The sequence below is a fragment of the Geotrypetes seraphini genome, chromosome 4 (assembly GCF_902459505.1).
Source record: "Geotrypetes seraphini chromosome 4, aGeoSer1.1, whole genome shotgun sequence".
Lineage (NCBI taxonomy): Eukaryota > Metazoa > Chordata > Amphibia > Gymnophiona > Dermophiidae > Geotrypetes > Geotrypetes seraphini.
In genome coordinates this window covers 130,969,265-130,989,000 of record NC_047087.1, presented here as the reverse complement: position 1 = coordinate 130,989,000, position 19,736 = coordinate 130,969,265, and the positions used below count along the sequence as shown (strand labels likewise).

The window sequence follows — 19,736 nt, the reverse complement described above, 5'->3', positions numbered from 1 at the left end:
GAAAACAAAAGATCAACTGAGATTCCCAGCAGATTTATTTCCCTTAAAGGAAGGGAAGGCTAACTTATAACTTTGTGTGTTTCTCAAATGGCAAAGTCTAAGGGTATTCCAACATAAGGGGACAAAAGGATCAAATATTCCATAGTGAAGCTTGAAGATTATGCATGTACATTTAAACTGGATCCTAAAGCGAACTGGGAGCCAGTGAAGCTTTATCAACAAAGGGGAAACATGATCATACTTTTGTTTCCCATAAATGAGCTTATCTGCAGTTTTCTGTATCACTGGCTATTCATATTTCTCAAGTTCCTTAAAAAAAAATTCAAACCAAATGCAGCAGATAAATGTGAACAGGCAAGCACAAGGATTTATGCCCTAACATTTTATAACTGACTTGGCTACCCAAGCCATGGGGTGAATATATGTACACCAGAACCAAAATCAAAACAGGACAAATCAACTTCACCCATCCCTACTACCAGTGTTCATAATTTAAGTTTATTTGTTTTCTTTTCCCCCAAATGAACCTTTGGGCCCTTTGCATTCTACAAACTAAAGCAAGGGTCCTGAATTAAACAAAATATGTTTTAAAATCACAGCTCACAATATACCAACTACTACACCCAGTGCTAAGAATGAATCCCAGATGCAAACCACTCCTTCAGCCTAGAGTAGGGATAGGCAATTCTGGTCCTCGATAGCCGGAGCCAGGTCAGGTTTTCAGAATATCCACCATGAATATGTATGAGATGGATTTGCATGCACTGCCTCCTTGAGATGCAAATCTATCTCATGCATATTTATTGTGGATATCCTGAAAACCTGACCTGGCTCTGGCTCTCGAGGACTGGAATTACCTACCCCTGGCCTAGAGTAAAGGTGCTTTCCATATCTGATGCAGAAGAGGGAAATCAGTCACATTCTGTTCCCATCTGCAATTATCAGAGCAATCGTAACACGTATTATAAAAATTACACAAAAAGAAATGCTTAGGGCTCCTTTTACTAAGCTGTTAGTGTTATTAACGCACGCAGAATTTTGGCGTGCGCTAAACCCACGCTACGTGGCTAGAACTAACGCCAGCTCAATGCTGGTATTAGCGTCTAGCACACGAGCCAATTTAGAGTGTGCTATTCTGCACGTTAATGCCCTAACGCGGCTTAGTAAAAGGAACCCTTAAATTTGTGTAATTTTTAGCGCTTTTCAAACAGGGCTGAACTCACCATAACAGTAATCCAATTCAGTCATTAGCATGGGCCATGATTATTTCAGTGTAAATTCTCTGATCAGGCAAAATCTTATTGGGCTAAAATGCCACATTGTCCTGGCACCTAACTTATTGGAAATGACCTCAATCTGAAAAATGCTAGAATATCCAATGCTGTTGTTAGGAGGCGAGAACAGGGCACTTGCTCAGAGCCCCCATGCCAAAAGGAGCCACGTGTTTGTCCAAAACTGTACAGCTTGCAAGCAGGTTTTGTGACTTTCCCTTGCAAATTTCTACTTTGTGCACCATATGTATAACCCAGGCCCTGAGAATATCCATGCGTAAGTATGAGGTTGCACTTCCTCCTCTTTGCTAGTGTTGACATAACTTGTTTGAATGTGATTTCCTGCAACCATCCATGGGAGCCAGCAAAAAAATGAAGACTTGATTCCTTAGTTCTAAGGTTTAGGGATACAGCCATCTATCTGTAATTCTGATGGCCAGCCAGAATACCGGTTCTTGTCATCAGAATGGATGATCTGTTGAAAGAATATCAGACAGAGATATTGAAGAGCAAATGTTAATTCATACTATGATACACAAAGGAACCAACATCATTATTCCAGCCCTGACCTAGCTATGGCTGGTGACATTTCATTTTTCTTTCTGCTATATTTATTTCTTTAAAAAATTTCTTAACCGCCTATAACTAGGCGGTGTTACAAGAAAAAAACAATCATATAAAAATAAGAAACATATATCACTGAAGACCCGTCTCTTTAGCAAATTCTGATTCCTAATTCTTGCCCAATCCCCCTCAGCTATCCTCATCCCAATCCCCAATTCTCTTGATTTTAGATTAACTCATCCTTCTTCCCATTTGTAAAGGTATTCCACCCAAATTGTTTTCTCCTGCACCCCAATCTCTGACTAGATACTTCCTTTTGATTCAAACTATCTTGGTTCTCTTCCATTTGCAATTTGTATCCCAGAAAGTACTTTTTCTGTTCCCCTTACACCTCATACACTCATTGTATGTATCTCGTTGTAAATATCTCTTACTTCTTGTTGTAAACATCTCTTACTCTCATTATATGTAACTTGTTGTAAACCGCTTTGAACTTATGGTATAGCAGTATATAAGAAATAAAATTATTATTATTATATTATACAAACAATAACAACAGTGCCTTCATATCAGCCATATTTTATGGCACGTGACAGCGTATCAATACAAAAACATTTATTACCCAGAAAAAACATTTCTTGAAATGCTTCTACAGATAATGTTGTTTTCAAAAGTTTCTTAAACTTCTGAAAACCTACAAGAGCTCTCAGACCTCTGTCCTCTCTAGATTCTTTCCCTATTCCACTTCTAGTACTTTTTTGATGGACAGAGGTTATTTACAGAATTTGCCCCTAATTTCCCAGGAATTCTACCCATCTACAGAAGAGTTAACGAACAATGTTTTAATTCTACATACAGCCCCTCATCTACATGAGGCATTTGAAAACATATCTGTTCACTAAGTAAATAGGAATCTAATTCATCTTATTCAATTGTAACAACTTTCTCTTTTGTAAACCGCATAGACTAGAGCTTCACGGTCCTGCAGTATATAAGCAGAATGTTATGTTCTGAGGAGCCTGCTGTTACAACTAGTCAATTAAAAAGAAAGATTTATTTTTCTTCCCCACTATTGTGACAGATATCACCTACTTACCACACAAAGCTACACAACAGTGCAGAGTCAGGATCAGATACAGTGGCGTAGCTAGGGATGTTGGCGCCCAGGGCGATGGTGCCCGGCATCACCACACCATGCGCTCCCCCCCTCACATACCTCTCTGGAGCGCACATTGTATATTGACACCAAAGTTACTTTTTTCTAGATTTCAAGTAGTTCTTTCAAAGCCAAAGGGCATGGAAGTGTTTTTGGTCAAAGTGTCCTTGATGGGGAAAAAGTTATTCTTATTAGGTGGCTAGAATCAGAACCACCCACATTGCAACAGTGGAGAGTGGCTACGATTCATCTTTTACAGATGAAAAAACAGCCAGTTACGGACATGAACTCATCAACAGGGATAACTCTCCAGCCAATGTGGGAAACTTTTTGGAACTCCTTGTTAAACTTCTAAGAGTTTAATATTTTATTTTCTTGGATGTTACAAGCTATTCAGATAAACAGATTACATAGAGGTAGGGGGGTGGGTGGTTATAATTGGTTTAAATTCTGCCAAATGTGTTCTTGGGGACCACTAAAATTTTATATATTTTTTTATTTGTGTGTAGTGATACACTTGGTTAATAAAACCCAGGTACTATAGCCTAAGGAAGATCACCTTGTGAGGATTCTTGTCTTAAAGACCTCTCCTGGAGACCTCTGCCTTGGGGCCTCTCTGAGCTACTCTGCTCCAGGGCATTTAACTATCTCCCAACCTGAGCCTCACCCCTGTGACTCAAGCCTATGACATGACAGGCTAGCACCACCTGCTGAAAGGTGGCTAAACTGCAACCTCAGTGAGGGAATATTCTTACAGACATCTGCTGCCTAAACACTCGCTTCCTCACAGCTTGTAAGTAGCACGGAATAATGCTACTTTTTGGGGTTCTGCCAGGTAATTGTGAGTGACTCAGGTTGGCCATTATTAGACACAGGATACTGAACTAGATAGATTTTTAATCTTACCCAACAAGGCAACTCTTATGTCAGACATGTCGAATAACAAATATTTTCATTACCCATATTTGGACTTAATCTCAGTAGACCCTATTGACTGGGCAAGTCCTCCACATGTTAATATAGACCCTGATTCCCAATACCCCTCCCAGTCCTGGTCAGAACAACCAGGATTAGGTGACTGGGCCTCACCAGGATAAGATACCACCTGTATAAAATCTTATATTCATTTTCCAGGATTCTATAAAATTATGATGCTCAGGATTTCCATCTCAAACCAGAAAGTATAATACTAAGAATATCTTTCTACTATTTTTCTGCAGATTCAGTTAGCATAACTTCTCAAATGGAGTCTTCAGCGGTCTTAGAACCCTGGCAAACTCCTTTTAAAATAAAAATTTATGGCCTGAAGGTACCTTAAAATGTCATGAAGTTGTACTGTGTAATGCTCCTGGATCTCTGCAAAAAGACATGGTGTTCCATCTCTGAGCAACTGCCTATAGGTTCTGATCCCTCCTTTCCCAGCTTCTAAAAGGGCCTGCTTATTTTCCTCATACAATCTCTGGGAAAAGTCTAATAGGTGAAAGTCTATATATAACCTTATCCCTCCAAGCAGGGCCGGATTAAAGGTTAGGCCCAGTAGGCACGTGCCTCGGGCCCGTAAACATCAGGGGGACCCACCAGCATTAGGGGAAGGAAAACAGGGTTGCTGCTCTGGGCCTTGCTGTCCAGGCATCTCTTCCCTTCACCTTTGTGGCAGTTTTCTCTCTCAGAGGGGTCCTGGTGCAGCAGCCATTCTCACTAGATGCTTGCACATGGCTGCCGCAAAGCTTCTCTGACATGATCCGGCAGAAACCGGAAGTTGTGTCAGAGGAAAAGCTTTGGGGGATCTGTGCACGTGCAACTTGTGAGAACGGCTTCCTCATCAGGGCATATCAAAGAGAGAGAACACTGGTTTTAGAAAACATCCACGAAGGGGGGGGGGGGTGAAGGGAGGGTAATGGCCTGATAAGAGGAAGAGGTTGAGTGGTATTTTAGGTTTAAGGGGACAGATGCTGAATGGAAGGGGGGGTTAGAGAGGGAGGACAAATGTTGAATGGAAGTGTGGGGGATGAGAGAGAGAAATAGACGCTGAATGGAAGGGGGGCTGAGAGGACACTGAAAGGAAGTGTAGAGGAGAAAAAAAAAAGGGCACATGCTGGACTGGGGGAAGAGGATAGAATTAGATACTGGAAGGGTTGAGGGAAAGAGGTGGCAAGCTGTAGGTAGATGCAATGAAAGAGGAAAATTAAGGACTGAATAGTAAGAAATAATTTAGATAGAGGCAGAAAATAAATTGAGAAGGAAGAGGAGGAAGGAAGAGGAGAGAGAGATGCCAGAGCATGAGGGAAGGGGAGGAGACAGATACCAGACCTGGGAGGAGGAAAGGAGGAAGGAGACAGATACCAGATCTGAGGGGAGGAAAGGAGGAGAGAGAGAGATGCTAAAATCTGCTTGGAGAGAGGGAGAAATGGAAAGGAAGAAGACAGATGCCATACCATGGGGGAAGTGGAGAGAAGTAGATGGATGCCAGAACAAGGGGGGGAGGGAGAGATGGAAGGGAGAGGCAGACAGTTTCTGGAAGAAGCAAATAAAGAGAGAAGATGCCATATGGAAGAGGCATAGAGAGGGCAGACAGTGGATAGAAGGAAAAGAATGATGAGAAGATGAGGAAAGCAGAAACCAGACAACAAAGGTAGAAAAAAATTTCTGTTTTATTTATTTCTTTTTGCTTTAGGATAGAGTTGATAATCGTTTATTAATAGAAAATGGAAATAAGGTGATCCTTTTTATTGGACTAATTATAATACATTTTTTTACTAATTCAGAGACTATAACTCCCTTCCTCAGGTCAGGACAGGGATACTGTAACAGCAGTATAGTTTACTGACCTGAAGAAAGACGTTTTAACCTCTTTAAGTGAGGAATGTATTAGTCCAATAAAATGGCAAGCAATAATTTTTTTTCCTGCCATGCCCCATGCCTCATGCCCAAATAAATATAAATTGATGGGTTTTCCAAAATCCTACCGGCTGAAGATCTCTTCCTCTAGGAAGGAAGGGGGATTTGTTCAGAGATGTTTGGAGGTTGCATAGAAGAAAAACTGTACACTAGCACTGGTAGGTAATCTTTGTTGTTTTGAATTTTAAAATAAAGAAAAAAAAAAAAAAAAGAAATCCAGTAGAAATAAAGAAGTAAATAAGAAAATGGGTAAATAAAGTAGGGCAGGGTGGAGTGGAACGGAGCAGGGGGCCCAGTGGACTTGTGTGCCTAGGGGCTCTCAACAAATTAATCCTGCCCTGCCTCCAAGCAAGTTCCTTAACACCTCCCAAACCTGTAGTGTCATTTTAATGAAAGGTTATGTAATAAGCCTCCAAAGATCCCTACTCCCAGGGAACCATGAGAGTAAGTCTACAAATATCCTGTCACCCTCTATATTCTCCAGACAGCTCCATTCCACTACTGTCCTTAAATGAGATGTCTTAAAGTACCACTCAGCTCTGGGGACTCCGGTTTAGCTGCTTTGAAGGTTCCACCTGTGACTCTCAGTGGTCTACATTTCCAAATGAACCAGTTTCTTTTGTATCTAGGCTAAACCTTTTTTTTTTTTTAAGGGGGGGGAGGAGGGGAAAGATTGGTAAAACTTGGAATATTTGTCAAATATGGGAGAACTCTCATTTGCATCTAATGTATGCTCCTTACCCCAAGATATTTGGCCTATTCCATGCCTCTAAATCTCTAAAGATTGGTCAAATTAACTTGGAAAATTTGCTTTTTTAGAGAGTAGTAGCAAATGCCATCAACTGCCCACTGAGGTATTATAGGCTCTTTTTAGCCCAGTGGAAAAGGAAATAACCCAATAAGACATTCACCTCTATCTTGAGTGAGATATTGAGGGCTTCCAACTTTAAATAATTTACTTTAAACCCTGAAACCCTTTATTCTTGAATTTATTGCATGACGTTAAGTAAGAAATCTCAGGTTTGATTGTTTTTAACATCACACCACCTGAAAATAAATTAGGCCCCCTTTAACTAAGCTGCAGTAGAAGTTTCTAAATGTGCTGATGCTCATAGGAATTCTATGAGTATCGGAGTAGCGTCAGAGCATTTAGCATGATAGAAACCTCTACAATCGGGGAGGGGGGGGGTAATTTTATTTTTCTTGCCCACCTTTCAGCAACCCTTAGATCATCACTGTAATTTTAAATTCTCTCCATGAAAATTTCTATGACCAAACTGAAGAACAGTGTGTGGTGCAGTGGTTAGAGCCACAGCCTCAGCACCCTGAGACTGTGGGTTCAAAAAGAGTGTGAGCTCACCAGGACAGATAGGGAAAAATGCTTGAGTACCTGAATGTTCTCGGAGAGAACGTGAACTTGCAGGCATTGAGCTTGCGCAGATGCTCAAGGCCCAGCAAGAAGAGGAGGCCGATCTTCGGGCACCGGCATCAACGCACAGGACATGCCGGTGCCGGTGCTGAGGCCCAGATGACAGTAAGAAGTGGCGGGGCGGGGGGGTGGGGGTGCTGAATCGCGGCAGGGGGTGCCGAATCGTGGAGGGGAGGGTGCCGGATTGCAGGGGGGGCCTTCGGGGGCAATGTATCAAAGCGAGTTTCCATTATTTCCTATGGGGAAACTCGCTTTGATATACGAATATTTTGGTTTACGAGCATGCTTCTGGAACGAATTATGCTTGTAAACCAAGGTACCACTGTACTTGTATTCAATATTCATACTTGACCGAATATTATTTTTCATTATTCACATTTAGACAATAATAAAATATGCTATTTGGTACAGCTCTAGTAGTACCCTTCTCCAATGTAAAAAATTTAGATAATCCCCATTAACCTTTATAGCCATCTGTGGGCCACCGTATATAGTATGCAGCCATCCCAAGACCTTATTAGCACACTCCTCTGTTTTTAACGCTTTAAAGAGAAAACTCCACTGCTTTCACATTGTCCAACAGCCTGTTTTACAAAGCGGCCTGTTTTATGGCAACAGCCCCGAAACCCTTTAAATCTCTATGGACTTCGGGGCTGTTAGCGCAGCACAACTGCTAGTGCGGCTTTGTAAAAGAGGCCACAAGTTTTAAAGCGAGTTGGTTCTTTTTAGGCCACCCAGACCTGTCTAAAAGTTAATATATATTATCTGGATTCTTCAAATTCCCTTGCCTAGTCAGATGTCAATAAGCTAACCTTATTGCTTGCAAATATCCCTGTTAAAATTTTGGTATCAATATTGAGCAAGAGGACTGGGTGATAGGAGCCACAAATGATGGTTTTTCCCCCTATTTAAGTATTGTAGTAATTACTAGGCATGTTTGTTTCAGCAAATATTTGGGAGGGAATTAGTATCAGGTTAGGTCTTGAGCTACTATAGAGCATAGAAATCATATTTTAAAATAATATAATGGTATATTTCATTATGTTTTAGTGGAGGGTGGCTTGGGGGGGATTTCTTTCCTACGAAAATGGAGTTCTTTTTTATAGATTTATTCTTTTTTGGGGATTGTTCACTGCTGTTTCTTGCCTTGTGTAATAATGTATTATATATCAAGTGAATAAACCTCTAAACCTGTACAGGTCCCCCCTCCATATTTGTGGGTTCAGCACGCGCGACATCAACTGTTCGTGGTTTTCATCTCATTGACCCACCCTGCCTCTAGGACTTCTACACAACTTATTTTTTAAAGCCTGATGGTCTAGTGATGAAGCGGTACAGGAGCGATCCAAAGCTTCTTCCCCGTGCAGAGCTACAAACAAAAATGGCTGCCGTGAGTTTCTGCTGTAGTCTTGCGAGACCACGGGAACTCACAACAAACATCTTTGTCCACAGCTCTGCATAGGGCAGGAGAGTAGACTACCAGGCTTTAAAAAGTAAGTATGTGGAAAGGTCTGGGAGGAGGGGATGGGTCAGAGTTATTTACGGGCCAGCTTTGCACCTACCCCTGCAAATATGAAGGGAAGAGTATACACTTCTCCCTCCGTATTTATGGTTTCAGCACTTGCGGTTTCGCTTATTCGCAATTTTTGTATGCTGACTCCGCCCCCCCAAAATTACATAATGATTAAAGTTCCTTTTCTTGTACTGTACTGATAAAAAAAAGTTTAGCTTACCAACATTCACTCTGAAAATCGCTGCTTCCCAGCTTCCAAGTGTGCACAGAGAAAAACACTGCTTCCCAGCATGCATGAAGAAAATCACTATTACCCTCAAAATTGCTGGGGATCTTTGGGAATTGCCTGCTAAAAGCCCTAACAGCTTTGGGAATCACTGCTTGCCTGCTAAAAGCCCTAACAGCTTTGGGAATCGCTGCTGGCCTGCTATAAGCCCTAAAATAACTGGGATATTGCCTCTCCTTCAGGAACAGGTCAGGTCTCCCACCATGTCCACAAAGCGCAAGAGTTCAAGTAATACATAGTGGCTGTTTCCAAAAACCGCGAATAACTATTGAAAAGTTATTCATGGTTTCAATAGTAAAAACTCTGGGTTTTTGCAAAAACCGCAAATAACATATAAAAAGTTATTCATGGTTCTTTCATATTTGCTGCTATGTTGCACCCGCATCCACCGTGAATACAGAGGGAGAAGTGCACTTGTTTGTTTCATAGATTGAGGGATCAGTCTCCCCGTCTCACTTCCCATGCAGAGTTTTAAAGCTTCTGTGGTGAGGGAATGACCTCCTCTATATAAGCCTTATAAAATAAAGCTTCCCAACTCCACGGCTTTGTCTTTAGCCAAGTTATGCTCACAGTGATTTTTGTGCGAGTAGTTGAAGTATCTAAAAAGGATAGATCTTTTGCTTCCATGAGTGGTAGAGAAACCTCCCCTCTTCACTGCCAGTCACTTTGGACCTATCCTCTCTGTAAAGGCCCTGGTATAATCCATAAAACACTGCTGAATACTCTGAGTTATAAAACATTTCCCCTTCCCCAGTTTGCATCTTGGGAATATAATTGATAGCTTGCTTTTATTTTTTAATTTATAAGTTAGCATCTTACTAACCTTTTTGGTGCCTTACCTTTTCTTGTTCAAAATCATCGGGTAGTTTACCACCTTTAAAAGCCAGAAAGCACCAAGCAGACCTGAAGCCTAGAGTCCTTATCTTTTTACTGCCAAGCTCCTCCAGAGCCTTTTTTGCTCCCTCTTTCAACCTGGATATGATCAAGAAGTGTCCATCAGTTACAATCCAATCATGAAGATGCATCTTAAGTAATCACATTGCACCAAAGATACATGCTATGGAAGTCAACTGTAGGCTCTAAATTAAAATAAGTGTTATTCAATCTTAATCAAACGGAACTTCACTTTCCCTCCCTTTTACAAAACCGTAGCGTGTATTTTAGCGCCAGCCGTGGCATTAACAGCGCCGATGTTCATTAGCGTCGGAGCTGTTACCACCGCGGCCGGTGCTAAAAAACACACTACGGTTTTGTAAAAGGGGGTAATTGTAACCTTAATAACTTATGGGGTGGGGTCTGGGATTAGGGGAAGTTTATGCTTGCAATGCAAAATAATGGAGAAGAGCTATAGCCTGGAAACTCTGTATTCTTAATTTTTCCTCTATGCATTACTTTCTTCTGAAATTTTGTTCAGAAAATACTTAAAAGAGGTCTCATTTCTTTCTCAGGTGAGCTGTATGCCTTATCAAAACTTTATCATTTGCTTTCTTCTTTTGATAAAGAAATAGAGGAAAGAGTGGGTTATGATACAAGAGACTCCCTGTCAGAATTTAACTAATTTTTGGGAAACTGCTCCGGATGATATTGTATTTTGGGCAACTCTCTTTGCTTCTTAAAAAAACTAAACTAAACTAAAACTTATACCTTCTTTTACTGCGATGGCTGAATGGCTGCTCCTGAATGGCCGCTCCCAACGCTCATTGAGTTCCTATGAGCGTCGGGAGCAGTACGGCTCCCTGTGCTAGAAACTGCTATCACAGTTTTGTAAAAGAGGGGGTTAATTTTATAGACTGGGTCTTCAACCAAAAGGTGATCGACTCGGTTTACAATAATGTAAGTATAGTACATAAATATAAAAGAAGAATGTAATCTAGAATGGCTTAGTTTCCAAAGGGGCTCATAATCAAAAGAGAAAAACGTCCAAAAACCGGCCTAAGTAGGCACTTGGACGAACATTTCCCAAATACATCCAAATGCCGATAATAAAAACGGGTTTTGGACGTACAGTGGTACCTTGGTTTACAAGCATAATTCGTTCCAGAAGCATGCTCATAAACCAAAACACTTGTATATCAAAGCAACTTTTCCCATAAAAGTTAGTGTAAACTTGAACAATTCGTTCCACATCCCCAAAAAACTTAATTACCATTAGGGACGCCTCCACCACTGCCTCTGCCACAGACCTATCCACGCGGCTCCTCCAATTCTCCTCCTCTGCTGCTGTTCACTGCCTCTCACTGCGGGTGGTGCTGGCTGTAAGCAAACTGCTGCCGCCGCCACAGAGCCCGACTGGACACTGTTGGCTCTGCCTCTCCCGGCGCTGCCCCCCCTCCCAGATGCCACTACCCCCTCTGCTGGGACTCTCAGGTGCTAGCTCATTCCTGACGGACGTACTCCAACTCCCATACTCCACCCAAGGCCACCGGTGCTGCTATCGCCTCTTCCCCCCCTCCCCGACTGGCCCTGTCCTTACCCCTGCACCGCCGGTGATAGAAAGTGCCTGCCGCCGGTCTGCTGCTGAGCCTTGAGCATCTGCGCATGCTCAGGCCTTATGGATCTCACCCTCTCTGAGATTCTCATGAGATCTCAAGTCTCATGAGAGTCTCGGTGAGGATGAGATCCAGAAGGCCTTGAGCATGCATAGATGCTCAAGGCTCAGCAGCAGATTGGCGGCAGGCCCTTTCTAACTCTGGTGGCACATGGGTAAGGACAGGGCCGGTCAGTAGATGGGGAGGAGACGATCGTGAAGGAAGGGAGCAGCGCCGGTGGCCTCGGGGGGAGCAATACTGTTGGTTCCTGCGGTTGGGTCGGGTCGGGTGGGGGCTCGCAAATCGAGTCAATGCTCAGTTTGGAGTTACAGTTTGCTCGAGTGTTTTGCTCATCTTGCAAAACACTCGCAAACTGGGTTACTCATAAACTGAGGTTTGACTGTATTTCTAAATGACCTAGGCCTACATAGTGCCGCTGAATGAGCAAAGTTAAACGGAGCGTTTTGGGAGGAGTGTCGAGGGTGGGAGTTGGGCAGGATGTGGGCTGGCTTAGACTTAGTCGTACAGCATGTATAACCAAAAGTTATACAGCCCAGGATTGACAGAACTTGGACGTTGTGATTTAGACCATGTAAAACATGGTCTAAGTCACAAAAACCCACCTAAAGTCACCAGATAAGCACTGAAAACACATAAAATAGACCCCCCCCCCACACTACCTCGGTGATCACCGACCCCCCCAACCCCCATAAAAATATTAATCACACCTTTAAAATTCAGCCTCCAGACCATCATCAACTGGCCACCTGGCATAGGACAGCCTAGTTGTCCAGCACAGAGGAGGCTTAAGCCATCTTGGGGGTGGGTTTGGGACTCATACACCCATGCCCATAAGCCCCTGTAATCACTGCATTGATAAACTTGTGCACTCCCCTAAACACCCCAAAACCCTTTTTTACTGGTATATAAGTGGCTCCTGCAGCCATGAGGGCTAGTGGGTCTAGCGGATTCTGGAGGTGGTTTGGGGGGCTCACCATGACCTATAAGGGAGCTGTAGTGAGGAGAAGACATGGCACCCTTTTTGTGAAGTTCACAGCAGTGCCCTGTAAGGTACCCCACTATTTAGGTGCCATGTCTGGGTGTTCAGACCCCTCCCACGTCCAACAGGGCTTGTTCTAGGCATTTTTGACTTGGACAAAAAGTTGGACGGAAATGTGGTATAAAGATGGATGATTTAGCGGCTTGGATGATCAGATCGGCAGGATGTATAATTAGACGATTTTCGAAACAAAAAAAATTTTGGAAATATTTTTCAAAAATGTGTCCTAGGCTGTTTTTTACTTTGGACGACTTGCTACTTAGACGCAAACGGACTTAGACATCTCTTTCGATTATGCCCCTCCACGTGTTTAGTAAACAAGAAAGTTTTCAGAGCTTTCCAAAATAAAACAAAGGGGCCTAGACTTCTAAGTGAAAGTGGTAACTCATTCTAGAGCTCAGTTAGTTTGAAAATGAAAGAGTGGCTGAATCTCTGGAAAGTCCCTAAGGGAAGGAAATGTAAGTTTTAATTTATTTGAACTCCTAGCGAAATGAGATCTGTGTACATTCCAATCTAGAGGAAACAAAGTAATAAAATGCCAAAGAGAATTTTAAATGCAATACAAACACACTTAAATTGAACTCTAAGATACACTGGAAGCCAATGTAATTCCTTGAGCAATGGGTTACATGATCAAATTTACTCTTACCAAAAATGAGCTTGGCAGCAGTGCTCTGTGTCAATTGAAGTCTCTACAGACTGACCTTTGAGAGACCCAGGTACATTGAGTTGCAATAATCCAACCTTGACAAGATAATTGACTGAACCAATACAGAGAAGTATTGCTGATGAAAGAGTGCTCTCACTCTTCTCAGGATACAGAGGCAAAAGAAACACTTTTTAACAAGAGAATTTAGCTGATCCTTAAATGTAAGAGATGAATCCATAACAATACCCAATATTAGCAAAGAAAACTCAATTTTCAGGGATTCTCCTGAGTCTAAGGTCACAGCTGAGGGAAGAGAATCTAAATTTGGACCGATCCATAAGCGTTTGGTCTTAGCAGCATTCAATTTCATCTGGACCATCATCACCCAGGACCGAAGCTTAGCAATACAATGGATAATATTGGGTGTTAGATTAACAAGATCTGGGTCAACCTTAAGTAATATGAAGATTGTCATCAGCGTACGTTAATAGAGTTTCCTGAATATTCAAGTCATAATATTTCAAAGTACTCATGTAGATGTTAAATAAGATTGGAGACAATAGGGAGCCCTGGGGAACACATCAAAGGGCTCTCCAAGATTTTGAATTAGATCCTTCCATATTAACGGAGTAAGAATGGGAGGATAGAAATTTATCGAACCAGTCCAAGACAGTCTGATCAAGGCCAATGTCTGAGAGCAGAATATTATGATTGACTACATCAAAAGCTGCAGAGAAATCGAACTGAAGTAAGTTAGCATGTTTCTTACAAGATTGTAACTACTGGATCTTAGAAAGGAGAGAGACAAATAGGGTTTCTGTGCTGAAATTCGGGCGGAACCCATGTTGGAAAGGTAAAAGGATGGAAAACTTCTCCAGGTAACTTGAGAATTGGCTGGCAATAATTGATTCCATAAGTTTAGTTAGAAGAGGTATATTTGCAATCGGTCTATAGTGGGAAGTGACAGTTGGGTCAAGGTCTGTTTTTTTCAAGAGAGGGGTAAGGCTAATTATAGCCATGTCATGTGAGAAATACCCTGTTTCTAAAGCTTAATTTAGTAATGTGATCAGCCAAATGATTGCTTGAGATAGAATATTAGCAAAAACATAAGAGGGAAAAGGATCAAGGGTGCATTTACATCTCATCAATTTTGCACATAGTTTTGAGACTTGGGACTCAGATACCAAGTCAAATGAGTGCCAGAAATGGTCTGCTGGCGTCAGCATTAAACTACCCTTGAAGTTTGAGAAAAGACTAAAGTCTACTATAAAGAAAGAATTCCTAATGGTAATGATTTTATCTTCAAAAAAAGAAGCAAGAGAATCTGCAGAAGGTGGTGAAACCTGAAGAGATTTATGGTCATGACTTGTTAATGTACGCCAGAGTCTAAATAGAGTACCAATTTGGTGATTAGAATTGGCAATTTTACCGCAGTGATTGGCTGGCCCGGAACGTCCTCTCTGACGTCAGAATTGACATATTGTCAGCGGCGATTAGCAGCAGCAATGGGGAGGTAAGATTGCAGCGGCGCAGACCAGAGAAAAGGAAGGAGAGAGATGCTTTTTTTTCCGTTGCAAGGAGAGAAGGATGTAGGCAGGCAAGATGGCTAGCTTTAGCGCGGCAGGGAGGGAGGGAGATAGGTAGGCAGGCAGGCAGGCTGGCTTTGGGGGTGGACAAAATCTGGAAGGCAGTGGGGGGGACATAAGAAGGAGACACTGGGGGCACTAAGGACACGGGAAGGAGGCACTGGGGGGAGGGGGGGGGCATAAGACGCACCGTAGATTTAGAGGAGGAAAACAAGAAAAAAAAACATTCTGAACCAAATTCTCCCTGCCAGGCTCTGTACCCAACTTCATACTCCTTGTCAGCACCCTGTCCCCCCTCCGTGCCAGGCTCTGTATCCTGTCCCCCCTCTGGTGGTCTAGTGGTAGGCAGGGGCAGGGCATAGGGCAGGCACGCCTAGTGACAGGCAGGCTGACCCCATACCCCATGCCCTGATTATACCTAGCATTCTATTCGCTTTCTTAGCAGCCACTGCGCACTGTGCCGATGGCTTCATGGTCTTGTCACCTAGAAACATAGAAACATAGAAAATGATGGCAGAAAAGGGCCATGGCCCATCTAGTCTCCCACACTAATGACCCATCCCCTAACTTCCTCGATGAAGAGATCCCACATGCCAATTCCATCTTTTCTTAAAATCTGGCACGCTGCTGGCTTCAATTATCTTAGTGGAAGATTATTCCAGCGATCAACCACCCTTTCGGTGAAGAAATATTTTCTGTTGTCGCCATGAAATTTCCCTCCCCTGATTTTCAATGGATGCCCTCTTGTTGCCGTGGGTCCTTTAAGAAAAAAGAGATCTTCTTCCACCTCGATACGGCCCGTGACATATTTGAAAGTCTCTATCATGTATCTCCTCTCTCTCGTTCCTCGAGTGAGTATAGCTGCAACTTACCCAACCGTTCCTCATACGGGAGATCCTTGAGTCCTGAGATCATCCTGGTGGCCATTCGCTGAACCGACTCAACTCTCAGCATGTCTTTCTGATAACGTGGCCTCCAGAATTGTACACAATATTCCAGATGGGGTCTCACCATGAATCTGTACAACGGCATTATGACCTCAGGCTTATGGCTGATGAAGCTTCTACGGATACAACCCATGATTTGTCTGGTCTTGGATGAAGCTTTCTCCACTTGATTGGCAGTCTTCATGTCTTCGCTAATGATCACCCTCAAGTCACGTTCTGCTACAGTCCTTGCTAGGATCTCACCATTTAGGATGTAAGTCCTGCATGGATTTTTGCCGCCAAGGTGCATGACCTTGCATTTTTTGGCATTGAAACTTAGTTGCCAAGTTTTTGACCAATGCTCCAGCAGGAGTAGGTCCTGCGTCATACTGTCGGGCATTGAGCTTTTGTCGGGCACTGTGCTTTTGTCTATTGTGCTTTTGCCTACTATGTTGCATAGTTTGGTGTCATCGGCGAATAATGTAATTTTACCTCGAAGCCCTTTAGCCAAGTCTCTTACGAAGATGTTAAATAGGATCGGGCCCAAGACCGAGCCCTGCAGTACTCCGCTGATCACCTCCGTCGTATCGGAGAGGGTACCGTTTACCACTACTCTCTGAAGTCTACCCCCAAGCCAGTCTTTAACCCATGCAGTTAATGTTTCACCTAAACCCATCGAATTCATCTTGCTCAATAACCTGCGGTGTGGGACGCTATCAAACACTTTGCTGAAGTCCAAGTATACGACGTCCAGGGACTCCCCTATATCCAGCTTTCTTGTTATCCAGTCGAACAAGCTGATCATATTTGATTGGCAGGACCTTCCCTTCGTAAAACCATGTTGATGGGGATCTCGTAGATTCTCCTCGTTCAGGATTGCATCTAATTGGCATTTGATTAGTGTTTCCATAAGTTTACTCACTATCGATGTGAGATTCACCGGTCTGTAATTCGCAGCCTCCGTCTTGCATCCCTTTTTGTGGAGTGGAATGACATTAGCCGTTTTCCAGTCCAACGGGACTCTTCCTGTACCTAGGGAAAGATTGAAGAGCGCGGATAACGGTTCCGCCAGGACGTCACTCAACTCCCTGAGCACCCTGGGGTGTAGTTTGTCTGGCCCCATAGCTTTGTTCACCTTGAGTCTTGATAGCTCATAGTAGACAGTGCTGGGCGTAAACTCGAAATTTCAAAACGGGCCTTCCAAGCTTTCCCTTGTCTGCAGCTGAGGGCCGAATCCCAGCGCCTCGCAAGTGAAGACAGCAGAAGTATTCATTTAAAAGTTTGGCTATATCGGAGTCCGATTCTACATAGTTCCCGTTGGGTTTCCTAAGACGTACTATCCCATCTGTGTTTCTTTTTCTGTCACTAATATACCTGAAGAAGGATTTATCACCCTTCTTGATGTTCTTTGCTAGATTCTCCTCCATTCGGAGTTTGGCCTCTCTGACTGCTGTTTTGACTGCTTTAGACTTGGCCAGATAGTCTTCCTTAGATTCTTGCTTCCCTGATTGTTTGTAGAAGATAAACGCTCTTTTCTTCTTTTTTATGAGGTCTGAGATCTCTGCAGAGAACCACTGTGGTCTATTGTTTCTTTGCCGTTTACTTACTGATTTTATGTAGCGGTTGGTTGCTTCATGTATGGTTGATTTCAGAGTTGACCACATTACCTCTACATTATCTGTTTCGGCTTGGTTTTGCAGTCCCCGATGGACGAAATCTCCCATGCTTTCAAAGTTTGTGCCCTTAAAGTTGAGGACCTTGGTTGATGTGTTTGACTTAGTGAACCCTTTCCTGAGGTTGTACCATATCAAGTTGTGGTCACTGGAGGCCAACATATCACCTACCGAGACCTCTGTGACACTTTCTCTGTTGGTGAGTATCAGGTCCAGTATCGCCCGGTCCCTAGTGGGCTCTAATATCATTTGTCTGAGTCTCAATTCCAGCTCATAGTTCAGTCCTTAATACTAGGCCTACTTGACTACTGTAATATCCTCTACCTCCCATGCCCTACAACCATAACAAAACAACTACAAACTATCCAAAACACAGCACTAAGACTCATTAAAGAAACATGATCACATTACAGAAGCATATCTCCAATCGCACTGGCTTCCGATCCCAGCAAGAATACAATTTAAATTCTACTGCCTACTATTTAAGACTTTATACGGAGACAGTCCAAACTACCTGAATAACCGCCTCATCCACAACACCGCAACCAGCCTTAGGAAAATTCACACCCCATTCTCATACCCCCCAATTAATGAGGTCAAACAGAAAAAACTATATGATGGCCTCCTGGCCACTCAAGCAGCCAAACTAGACAACCAAATCGCCAATCTACTGACGGCATTCCTCGACTACAAGACTTTTAGAAAAGAAATAAAGACCATACTCTTCAAGAAAACTCTGAAAAAAGAAATAATCCTGCAAGTGTCAAACTTTACCTCTCACTAAAGCCAACTACCCCAAACAAATAACCTTACCCATTTCTTACTCTTTTTGAAAATGACCAATATTTTTTTTTTTGTAAGTTCTTGTTGTAATACATCTTGGATAATTCTTTTGTAATCCTCCTTGAACTGCAAGGTAATGGCAGAATAGAAATCCCTAATGTAATGTAATGTCTCGCTCCCTTTATAGAGGTTAATAGCTTCCTGCTGCTGCTGGTCTTAGTGGAAAGTTTGTTCCAATCCACATCAGGCATATTGAAGTCTCCTAGCAATACTGTGTCTCCACGCAAAGTGATATTCTCTATGTCTTCGACTAATTCTATATCCATGTCCTCCTGTTGTCTTGGATGTCTGTATACTACGCCAAGATACAGGCATTTGTCCTTTCCCCTAGCCAAATTCACCCAGAGGGATTCCCCGGTGTACTTGACATCTGTGATTTTGGTAACTTTGATGTCCTCTTTACTGTATAGTGCTACCCCTCCACCCATTTTGCCCTCTCTGTCTCGACGAAGTATCCCGGTATAGCCATATCCCACCCATGGGAGTCTGTGAACCAAGTATTGGATATCGCCACCACATCTAGGTCGGCATTCCTCATTTCCAGAATCTTATTGCCCAAACTGTGGGCATTAACGTACATAGCCCTCCATACCTTATGTTTGCTATGTCTGTGTATAGATATTCCTGCTTGAGCTAATTGGACTCCTATAGTACTGTTTACAATGTGTGTACTACCTCAGACTCAGAAATGGATTGACAACTTACCTCGCCAGGTTGGTTACTTGCGCCAGTACGTGAGTGGGTACCCTCCCCCAACTTACCTAGTTTAAAGCCCTACGAAGTAGGCGGGCTAGTCGGTGTCCAAAGACGTTCTTTCCCCTTCTGGTCAGGTGGAGTCCGTCTGGTCCCTGTAGTCCTTGCAGCGCCTCTCCATGGTTCAGGAATCCGAAGTTCATCTCCCTGCATCATCCCTTTCTTGGGTACTCTCACTCAGTAACAGCCTTCCCATCGTGTAGCTGTACCTCGGGTCTCTGTTCCCTACGTGCAAGACTTTACATTTCTCTACATTAAACTTCATCTGCCATCTCGTCGCCCACTCCCCTAGCTTGTTCAGGTCCCTTTGTAAATCTTCGCAGTCCTCTTTAGTCCTAGCCCCATTAAATAGTTTGGTGTCATCTGTGAATTTTATTACTTCGCACTTCATCCCTGTTTCCCGCACCGATACCGAGCAGGGTGCCCGAGTCCTGCTCTGCCCCTCCCCCGATCCAGTGGGGAGCAACTCTTTAAAAGCAAGAAGCGGCAACGGGAAGCCTCCTTCCCGCACCGATACTAGCAGGGTGCCCGAGTCCTGCTCTGCCCCTTCCCCGATCCAGCGGGGAGCAACTCTTTAAAAGCAATAAGCGGCAACGGGAAG

The 19,736-nt window shown here is 43.1% G+C and overlaps 1 protein-coding gene across 2 annotated transcripts in view; it reads right to left on the bottom strand.

Moving 5' to 3' along the window:
- Window positions 1-479: 479 nt before the first annotated feature.
- FAM3B (FAM3 metabolism regulating signaling molecule B) overlaps window positions 480-19,736 on the bottom strand; it is a 141,328-nt gene continuing 122,071 nt past the window's right edge. For both annotated transcript variants that reach the window (XM_033940392.1, XM_033940393.1), the window contains exons 7-8: window positions 9,957-10,089; window positions 480-1,746 (exon numbers count right to left, since the gene is read on the bottom strand). In XM_033940392.1, coding sequence (XP_033796283.1) covers window positions 1,666-1,746; window positions 9,957-10,089 — 214 coding nt within the window. In that variant the 3' untranslated portion in view covers window positions 480-1,665. The remainder of the gene's footprint in view (window positions 1,747-9,956; window positions 10,090-19,736) is intronic.